Source organism: Oncorhynchus mykiss, chromosome 5, assembly GCF_013265735.2.
Source record: "Oncorhynchus mykiss isolate Arlee chromosome 5, USDA_OmykA_1.1, whole genome shotgun sequence".
Classification (NCBI taxonomy): Eukaryota; Metazoa; Chordata; class Actinopteri; order Salmoniformes; family Salmonidae; genus Oncorhynchus; species Oncorhynchus mykiss.
In genome coordinates, this window is record NC_048569.1 from 37,384,542 (window position 1) to 37,395,730 (window position 11,189).

At 45.5% G+C, this 11,189-nt stretch overlaps 1 protein-coding gene across 1 annotated transcript; it reads left to right on the forward strand.

Moving 5' to 3' along the window:
• The first annotated feature begins 293 nt into the window (after positions 1-293).
• On the forward strand, positions 294-5,485 carry LOC110523739 (serine/threonine-protein kinase TAO3-like). The gene is made up of 8 exons (XM_021602704.2): positions 294-814; positions 1,940-2,176; positions 2,377-2,505; positions 2,623-2,826; positions 2,992-3,231; positions 3,444-3,656; positions 3,762-3,944; positions 4,029-5,485. Exons 2-8 carry the CDS (start codon positions 1,991-1,993, stop codon positions 4,188-4,190), a joined length of 1,317 nt encoding a protein of 438 aa, XP_021458379.1. The 5' UTR covers positions 294-814; positions 1,940-1,990; the 3' UTR covers positions 4,191-5,485.
• Positions 5,486-11,189: the final 5,704 nt, after the last annotated feature.

An 11,189-nucleotide genomic window follows, 5' to 3' on the forward strand; every position in this document is an offset into this window, starting at 1 on the left:
GAGCAAATTGATTAATTTAAGGAGGCCACACCAGATAATGAATGTAATGTTCAGGATTGGTATCATTGTATAGCATCCATCCAGTATTTGAAACGTTGTAATGTGTGAGAGATTAATGGAAGACACCAGAAACTATTAATTGGAATATACACAAATTATCTAGCTGATTAGTATCGTCATAGGAGAACAATGCCTTGGATGGATCAGTGATTGATTTGCATATTTTCGTAATGTCCTCATGGGAATATAGGAAAATGAACACCGCTCCTAATCATTTTATTTTATTTGGAGGTAGGAGAGAAGGAGTGCAACCATCTATCTTTGACATTTTCCTCCTCTTCTTCTTGTCTTGATTGTCTGTGATAGGCATGGCATAATTCACCCTTCCCACCGGATCCATTTGGTTCCTCCTCCTCAGGAAGTGGAGACGCCAGAGACAAGGACTGCCTTCAGCTGCTGCCTTTCTGACGGTGCCTGCGATCGCTCTGCGATGCCCTGTTCATTTCTAGCGAGGAGCTGCAGGCAGTAGCGAGAGACCACGCAGGGGAAGGATGCATTTAAAGCAGGATGTGTGCTGGATGCTGGGAGACACGGCAGCGATAGCAGCAGCAGCAGCGAGCACGGAGGGCCTGGGAAGCGCCCACCCCCTCTCTCTCCTCCTTTTCCTCCCCCCCTGCAGGACCATGCTTGCGTGAGGGATGAGGCTGTGCACAGGGACGCCAGGCCAGAGCTGCGGCCTACTTCTTCTCACAAGAGCCGGGCCCTCGACTGCAAGATCTGTGAACGCTTTGCCACCATCAAATCAGCATCTTTGGTAGGCAGGCTCCCTCTCCCGCTGGGAGGGTCTCTCTCTCCATCCTCTCAGCAGCACATCTGTAGCCATGGCAACCAGATCCCGTTAATAAGTGTCGTTTTTTTCCATCCTCAGGTTCCCCCCTCTGCTTTCATGTGTGTGTAATTGTTTGGATTGATATCAAATCTCTTTCTATATCCGTTTATCGTGATGTGTTTTTGGTTATTGATTTACAGGCTATGTGTGGACGTACCTTTAGCATTTTCATCCCAGAATAGTAGGCCTGCAAAACAGGCTCATACCTATTGAGCTCTCCATTTGTGGCTACATACACTATGGACGTGACAGATGTATTAGCATGAAGAACACCACATTGACATTCAAGACACCCTTCTTATGTTCATGTATGTAGCTCTTATAATTGATGATGCATGTGCTATGCTACTAGCATGAAATCTGAGCTGAGCAGCCATGATAATTTAGTGAAGAGGAGCAGTGTGCATTATTTCCTGCCCTGGCTAATACTATCCACAGATACTGTACCTAATAATCCTCAAGAATGTACACCAATTAACAACTGCGCGTGTTTGTGTGTTTGTGTGTGTGTGTATGTGTGCATGTTTGTATGTGTGAAAGTTATGAAAGAATTTGTGACAGGTGGCCATAGAGGCCATCTTTAGTTATAATTGATTGGACTTTACACATTGGACTAAAAGGCTAATGAGAATATATTTAGTAAATTCTGGAATGAATTTACTGTAGTTATACTACATCAAGGGTGATATTCAGAGACAGTGATCTAGAGTACGCGCAACTACATAGAACCAAATGAATACTGCAGTTACCCTTAGGTGTACAGTATATAGTCTTTGTGAGGTCTCTCTTCTCTATTTCACTGAAGGTATTCTTGCAAAGATAATAAAATATGTCAAGTTATGTGTCAGATTCACGAAGGATATTGTTCTACTGTATTTTACAGTCTATTACTCAGTGCGACTAGGGTACTCGTGTTTCTCCCTTTGTAAGTCCATATTTAACGATATAGTTCAGTACATTTTAATTGTACAGTAGGTATCTCAGGCCCTCTTGCTTTTCACACCTGACTGTTCTCTCTGTGCCCTCTGACCCCCTGAACCCTGTGTCCAGGTCACCAGGTAGATCCAGGAGCATGAGCAGGACTCTGAGCTGCGGGAGCAGATGTCTGGGTATAAGCGCATGCGGCGGCAGCACCAGAAGCAGCTGATCGCCCTGGAGAACAGGCTGAAGGCGGAGATGGACGAGCATAGGCTCCGGTTGCAGAAGGAAGTAGAGACCCACGCCAACAACACTTACATTGAACTGGAGAGACTGGCTAAACGGCACACCGTTCACACAGACAAAGAGGTGAATAATGTTGTTGCATGGTAGGACAGTAGGTCTTGGTTGCTGTGAATGAAAATGTAAACTGAAGATGTTCCAGCCCCTTGATTAGATTGCATCCGTAGCATTTTGTCCTTTCAGCATAATGTAAGACTTTTAAAAAGCACATCGAAGGGAGGAAATCAACAAAATAAATGTTGGACATTTCGAATGTTCCCGTACAGATAAAGGCAGCTACAGCAGAGGAGAAGAGGATCCAGCAACAGATCATTGCCCAGCAAAAGAAGGAGCTGACCACCTTCGTAGACAACCAGAAAAAGGAGTACAGGCTCTGTAAAGACAAGATCAAAGAGGTAAAGGCATAAATCATTTACAATTTTTTTCCCCTTGGTCTGTGATTACACTGTTTAATTTTTCCATGGATTCCATGCAATATCCATTACGCCCTGGTTCTTATCTGGATGTTGCAGGAGATGAATGAGGAGCCCAGTACGCCCAAGGAGGAGAAGCAGGAGCGTCTTTCCAGGCACAAGGAGACGGTGCAGCGCTCACAGGCTGAGGATGAGGCCCACCTTCTGGACCAGCAGAGGCTGGTCTATGACAGGAGCTGCCGTGCTCTGAAACGCAGGACACTGGTCAAGAGGCACGAGTTCGAACAGGAGCAAATGAGAGAGGTACAGTTCCTCTCTGATATTTAGCTTGCCAATGATGCTGATAGAATTGCCTCTAGAATTGTCACCCCAACCTCTTTTGTTAAATGGCCTAATTTGCATTGTAGAAATCTGAAGTACTGTATATTCAAAATGAAATGAGGAGATGTGGAATATGTCCCATCCCAGGAGCTGAATAAGAAGAAGACCCAGAAGGAGATGGAGCAGGCCCTGATGATCCGACAGGACGAGTCCACTCAGGAGCTGGAGCGCAGGCAGCTGCAGACACTGCAGAGGCTCCGTGTTGAGCTGATCTTCCTGCAGCACCAGACCGAGTTGGAGAACCAGGAGGAGTACAATGGCCGGCGGCAGAGAGAGCTGCACAGGAAGCACGCCCTGGAGCAGAGGCAGCAGCCCCGGAACCTCAAGGTGCATAGAATCTATACTACAGCTGTTGCACTGTACATTTGGTTTAGTAAGAGCCAATGATAAATCATTGTGTGTCTGCACATCAAGGCAAAGACCCTTGAATTAAAGTCGCACCCCTGATCAGACTGAAGCTCAGCCGGTAGTAATAACCGGCAAAATGATTGTTTCTTACTGTATGTTTCTTACGATTGTTTCTTTCTTTCTATTTGGAGATGTTGGAGATGCAGATCAAGAAACAGTTCCAGGACACGTGTAAGGTGCAGAACAAGCAGTACAAAGCCCTGAGAAACCATCAGCTTGAGGTCTCTCCTAAGAGCGAGCACAAGGCCATCCTAAAGTCACTGAAGGAGGAGCAGACACGAAAGCTCGCTGTGCTGGCCGAGCAGTACGAGCAGAGCATCAACGAGATGATGGCCTCACAAGCGGTAAGGGCACAACTCACCCTTAACCTCCAAACAGGCACACAATGCTTACTGCTACATGTCTTTTTTAACCCTCTCTCTCTTTCGCTTGTCTCTGTGGTCCCCCAGATGCGTCTGGAGGAGGAGCAGGAAAGGGAGTGCCAGGCGTTGAAGCAGCAGCTTCAGCAGGAGATGGAGCTCCTGGATGCCTACCAGAGCAAGACCAAGGCCCAGACAGAAGCCCAACACGAGAGGGAGCTGCAGATGCTGGAGCAGAAGGTCTCCTTACGCAGGGCCCACCTGGAACAGAAGGTATGTTTTGGTTATGTGGTAACACAGTCTCACCTCTTTAAACTGACCACGTCCCTTATTTGATTATCACTATTGTGGTTTCAGATTGAAGAGGAGCTGGCCTCACTTCAGAAGGAACGCACTGAAAGGATCAAGCAGCTTTTTGAACGGCAGGAGAGGGAGATGGACGCTTTCAATGCAGAAAGCGCTAGGCTGGGGTTTGGGAGCTTAGGATCGCTGGACTTCCCCAAGGAGGACGACAGATGAAAATGGATGTGGTTGTGGAGGACTAGACTCTTTCCTTCTGGTGTATGGTGTAGGCATGTGCCTGCATTCTCACGGTCAACTTCACCATGGCCATCTCTACAGTGATAACGCTGGATAACCCTCTTTCTCTCTTCCTCTCTAGAGTCTTTTAGATACCACATCACAGCATAGAGCGGTCATTTGCCATGGGAACTACTTTTGTTAAACTTTAGAAAAAGGGGAAAATTAAACAAGATTAATTCACAACACAAGTTCAACCAAGTGTGTGTAACTCAAAAGTCTTGCGTTGGAGATTACAAGAATAGAATACTTATATAAAAAAAATAAGAACTGACTCTTTCCTCCATGCCATCATCCTCCTTTTGGTATGAATTCAGGAAATTCAGGAAATTTTAGTAAAAATTAGCACTTTGATATGTTTAAGTATTAACCCATCATGTTCATATGACGCTTAATGCGTATGTCACATGGAGGGGCATTGCGATTGTGGAATGTGAGCTGCGGACTACACCGTGGTGTTTAGCTGCTTCTTTTTTTTTTTGTCTCACAGAATGTGATTAATACTATATGTGAATACTGTAAGCTTAAAGAAGGTATTGAGACAGTGTCAGATCTTATATTTAAATTAGTTTTAAAGAGAGATTTTACTTCATTCCATATTGTGCTAAAGCATATGGTCCTTCACTTTTTAAACAACTCCGGTACTTTATTTGTTGTTGTTCAGTATTTAGGATTTATTGGCATCAGTTTGATCAAGCTGTGTATTTTATCAGAATGATTCAACTCCGTCAAACTGGTTATTATTGCATGCACTTTAAAGACACATTCAGGTTGTGAAGTGATGCATGACTCTGTCCAGAGATTTTAGCCGTTTGTAAATAAAAGTGGTCATTGCATTTTTTGTTTTAATCCCCATTGACAAGCGCCATATTTGATATGAAAATGTCACAAATGCCTTTATTTAAGTTGTGCCTATGAAGCGGTTTTGATTTGTCGTTGTTGTTCTTTCATGTTTGTTTAGCACGGCCAATACCATTGATTGTTCCATCCAAATTTGGGAATCATTTAACGTTCACCAATCAAAGGTCTTGTCAAGGATAATGGTGAGAATTGTGCTGTATAACTTTTGATATAAATATTTGTATTTGAGGACATAAATAGGAGATACAGAAGCATTGGTCGATTACTAATGACGGAACTTCACATTATACTTAGAAATATGTTTTTTTCCTTGGTAATGCGGTAGGTCAAACATACTGAAAACTCAAATCACTGAAGACTTTTATCAGATTGTATAAAAAAAAACACAGTTAAATGGTATCACAGAATTACTGTAAATGCATCGATAAAAAAAAAAAAAAAGCTGTCTGGTAATAGTTAACCAGGCGGGTGGTTGCTTTGTTCTGGGTTGCATTCAAGTCGTAGCTGTTTAGTAACCAGATGTACAATGTTTTGCAATGTTCATTGTTGTTATTGCACATACGGTTGCAAAATGTGTCCATTACAGTGACTGGGAAGGAAATTGTTTGGTGCTTGATTTCTAATATCACCATCAGCCTTTGACACAGACAGAATACCGGATTGAATGCCTGTCTATGGATGTTACAACTATTTCAACATGTCCAGGTTTAACAGTTTTGAAAGATTGTTTTAAGTTGAGATCTTTAATGCAACACTGATATTTTGACAGTTGCCTCCAAACCCACTCCCTAGTCCGGTTCTTCACACATTGATATCATTTAAGTGATGGAAATCACGCTCTTCCTAGTTGGTGGGCTGGGCAAGTGAGATTAAGAATGTTAAAATATCTGACACATAAATGCAACAAAACTATGAACTTCGAAATACATCAATAAACAACTAATACTTTCAATGTAAGAAACCAAGTATGGCATTATTGATACCTCCAGACTCATGACTTGTGGCATGACATCAAGTGCCAAAGTTATACAGTAGTCTTCAGTTTGGGAATTATTTGGTGTAAATGACTCCATGGAATGGGGCATATTTTGAGGTTGGAAGGTTTTGGAGAATGTGCGTTTTCTTGACGAATGGTGTAGATCCATATGCTATTTTCTTTGGGTTGGTTTAACTTGAGACTGGTTCAAACCTGTTATGAACCAAACTTGTTTATGTGGACTTATGTTATCAAGAAAGGGGACTTCCCTAAACTAAGCCACACAGCGTTTCCTGTGTGGTACAGAGATGAAATAAAAGAGATTCTCTTGAAACAAGAGGTCTGCATCAACATCCTGCATCCAATGTCAGTGCTCCCATGAATGAATGTGCAATTATTTTCTTATTTCCTGTATTATTACCATACATGCCTTACGTAAAGTATACCCCCTGACAATTATGTAAGAAATACACAAATAGTTACAGCATATTAGATTCACTAGAAGTGACAGTCCATATTCCCCACAGTGCTGTGTGTGTGAACCGGTGGTGAGGGAAGTTACCCCTGCAGTGCTTCCTGTTTCCTCGATGCCCTGTGGTCTACCATCTTACAATGCAGACTGTGTATCTGTTTGATCTGGCTGTTGGGTAAGGACATTCTCATATGGTAGAGGGGTTGTGGCAAGAGTGGTCTACCCTCACCTGAGTTGTGCTGACAGGGATGTGGTCGAGTGAGTTCCCCCTGACATGAAACACTTCTGAGTTGAAAGGAGGAAATGTGGGTCATAATCATGTAAAGTGAAATGAGTGTACTCTTTATATATACGTGCATGTATTATCACAGAGCACAATGACTAGGCAGGAACCTAACCAGGATTCATGTTATTCATATTGAGTAAAGCAATGATGTGTAGGTGATTATGACACCTACAGGGAGGTCAAGGGAGTAAGTCCACACATCAAAGTCCGAGACAAGCAGAAATGGACCAACATACATAATTATACATCACGTCTTAGGTTGGCAAGATGTTTCTGTTAAAAATAACTTTTTTCAGTATTGGCTGTTCCGGACGACTGTGTGATCTCACTCTCCGTAGGTGATGTAAGACCTTAAACCGGTTAACATCGGTGGAGGCTGGTGAGGAGAGAACGGCTCATGATAATGGCTGGAACGGCGCAATTGGAATGGCATCAAACACCAGGAAACCATGTGTTTGATGTATTTGATATCATTCCACTGATTCCGCTCCAGTAATTACCACGAGCCCGTTCTCCACAATTAAGGTGGCACCAACCTCATGTGGTTAACATTCACAAGGCCACGGTGCCAGACAGATTACCAGGACACGTACACAGAGAATGCTCTAACCAGCTGGCAAGTGTCTTGACTGAAATTTTTAACCTCTCCCTGACCCAGTCTGTAATACCTACATGTTTCAAGCAGACCACCATAGTCCCTGTACCGAAGAATGCCAAGGTAACCTGTCTAAAATGTCTGAAATGCTTTGAAAGGCTCATCATGGCTCATCATGGCTCATCATGGCTCACATCAACACCATTATCCCAGACATTCTGGACCCACTCCAATTCTCATACCGCCTAAGTTTCCTAAAAATTCAGCACTAAGACATTTTTGGGTCTGATGAGCGCAAATTTCAACGATGTGAAAAGTCTGTTCAACTTCCAGCTTGCGTTTACTGTGAACACTGAGGCTGTACCCGCTTGAAGTTACAGTTTCAGACAGTGGTCAAGTAGGCTACTGTGGCTATTTGATCATAATTTAGGCCTACCAGAGTGGCCAAACATAAAAAACAATGGGGAAAATGCATCCCATAACATTTTAACATGGAAATAGCTGTTTTATCATTCAGCCAGTAGCAGCCAATGTGTGGTGTTCAATGTTGGCCTACATTCCATGAGACTTTTGAAAAAAACATGCAGGGCTTGACATTAACCACATGTCCTTCAGACAAGGAGGTGACTGAAAATGTTTTTGTGTTGTTTGATGTAAGAAACCACTTCACAAAATAAAATGCATTATTATTCCCATACCATTATTACAGAGAATTAAACAAATTATGCTACCCTCCGCCGATTGTCAATTTAGCTTATTCAAGCCTGTCTCAAAATACAACACTGCCTCTTTAAGACAGAAAAGCTCTTTCTGTCATGCCCTGACCTTAGAGATCCTTTTTATGTCTTTATTTTGGTTTGGTCAGGGCATGAGTTGGGGTGGGTATTCTATGTTCTATGTTGTGTAGTTCTATGTTTTGGCCGGGTAGGGTTCTCAATCAGGGACAGCTGTCTATCGTTGTCTCTGATTGAGAACCATACTTAGGCTGCCCTTTCTCCCACCTGTGTGGGAAGTTGACTTTGTTTAGGGCACATAGCCTTTAGCTTCACAGTTTGTAGTGTTTATTGTTTCGCTCGGCGTCATCTTAAATAAAGAATAAGTACGCTCACCAAGCTGCACCTTGGTCCTCCTTCAACAGCCGTGACAGAACTTCCCACCAACAACGGACCAAGCAGCGTGGTAAGGAGGAGCAGCGTGTCCAGGATTCATGGACTTGGGAGGAGATCCTGGACTGTAAGGGACCCTGGAGGCAGGCTGGGGAGTATCGCCGTCCACGGAAAGAGCAGAGCGGCAGCGCTACGAAGGGACTCGGCTAGCAAGGAAACCCGAGAGGCAGCTCCCAAAACATATTTTTGGGGGGAACACGGGGAGTGTGACTGGTCAGGCACCGTGTTATGCAGTGGAGTGCACGGTGTCTCCAGTGCGCGTGCACAGCCAGGTGCGCTATCTTCCAGCTCCCCGAATCGGCCGGGCTAGAGTGGGCATCCAGCCAGGTCGGAGGATGCCGGCTCAGCGCATCTGGCCGCCAGTACGTCTCTATAGCCCGGGATATCCTACCCCGGCTGTGCGTCCTGTGCCTGCTCCCTGGATCTGCAGGGTGAAAATAACCATCCAGCCAGGACGGGTTGTGCAGGCTCTATGCTCAAGACCTCCAGTGCGCCTCCACGGTCCAGTGTATCCTGTGCCTGTCCCCAGAAGGACAGGGCCTCCTGTATGTCTCCCCAGCCTGGTGAGCCCTGTGGCAGCTCAACGTACCAGACTGCCCATACGTCTCCTTCCTCCAGTGATGATCCATGGCAAGAATCCTCCAGTGATGATCCATGGCAAGAAGCCTCCAGTGATGATCCATGGCACGAAGCCTACAGTGGTGATCCATGGCACGAAGCCTCCAGCGACGGTCCCCAGCCCAGAAACGGTGTCCAGCCCGGAGCCTCCAGAAACGGTGTCCAGCCTGGAGCGTCCAGAGACGTCCTTCAGCCCGGAGCCTCCAGAGACGTCCTTCAGCCCGGAGCCTCCAGAGACGTCCTTCAGCCCGGAGCCTCCAGAGACATCCTTCAGCCCGGAGCCTCCAGAGACGTCCTTCAGCCCGGAGCCTCCAGAGATGTCCTTCAGCCCAGAGCCTTCAGAGATGGTCTCCAGTCTGGAGCCTCCAGAGACGTCCTTCAGTCCGGAGCCTCCAGAGATGTCCTTCAGCCCAGAGCCTTCAGAGATGGTCTCCAGTCTGGAGCCTCCAGAGACGTCCTTCAGTCCGGAGCCTCCAGAGACGTCCTTCAGCCCGGAGCCTCCAGAGATGTCCTTCAGCCCGGAGCCCCCAGAGATGTCCTTCAGCCCGGAGCCTCCAGAGATGTCCTTCAGCCCGGAGCCTCCAGAGATGTCCTTCAGCCCGGAGCCTTCAGAGATGGTCTCCAGTCTGGAGCCTCCAGAGACGTCCTTCAGTCCGGAGCCTCCAGAGACGTCCTTCAGTCCGGAGCCTCCAGAGACGTCCTTCAGTCCGGAGCCTCCAGAGACGTCCTTCAGTCCGGAGCCTCCAGAGACGTCCTTCAGTCCGGAGCCTCCAGAGACGTCCTTCAGTCCGGAGCCTCCAGAGACGGTCTCCAGTCCGGGGCCCGCTACGAGGGTGCCCAGTCCGTACTGCCCAGTACATCACTGGGGCTGAGCTCTCTGCCATCCAGGACCTCTATACCAGGCGGTGTCAGAGGCAGGCCCTAAAAATTGTCAAAGACTCCAGCCACCCAAGTCATTGACTGTTCTCTCTGCTAACAAGCGGCACCGACGTCTGGCACCAGCAGGACTCTGAACAGCTTCTACCCCCAAGCCATAAGACTGCTAAATGGTTAACCAAATAGCGCCATGGACTATCTGCAATGACCCTTTTTGCACTAACTCTTTTTGACTCCATGCACACACACTGGACTCTACCCACACACTCACACATACTTACCCTGACACTCCAACACACACACACTTACACACTCATCACATACACTGCTGCTACTGTTTATCTATCCTTTTGCCTAGTCACTTTATCTCTACCTACTGTATATGTACAGTTGAAGTCGGAAGTTTACATACACGTAGGTTGGAGTCATTAAAACTAGTTTTTCAACCACTCCACAAATTTCTTGTTAACAAACTATATTTTTGGCAAGTCAGTCAGGACATCTACTTTGTATATATTTGTATTTTCCAACAATTGTTAACAGACAGATTATTTCACTTCTAATTCATAGTATCACAATTCCAGTGGATCAGACGTTTACATATACTAAGTTGACTGTGCCTTTAAACAGCTTGGAAAATTCCAGAAAATTATGTCATGGCTTTAGAAGCTTCTAATAGGCTAATTGACATCATTTGAGTCAATTGGAGGTGTACCTGTGGATGTATGTCAAGGCTTACCTTAAAACTCAATGCCTCTTTGCTTGACATCATGGGAAAATCAAAAGAAATCAGCCAAGAGCTCAGAAAAAAATTGTAGACCTCCACAAGTCTGGTTCATCCTTGGGAGCAATTTCCAAATGCCTGAAGGTACCACGTTCATTTGTACAAACAATAGTACGCAAGTATAAACACCATGGGACCACGCAGCTGTCATACCGATCAGGAAGGAGACAAGTTCTGTCTCCTAGAGATGAACATACCTTGGTGCGAAAAGTGCAACTCAATCACAGAACAACAGCAAAGGACCCTGTGAAGATACTGGGGGAAACAGGTACAAAAGTACCTACAGTGCCTTGCGAAAGTATTCG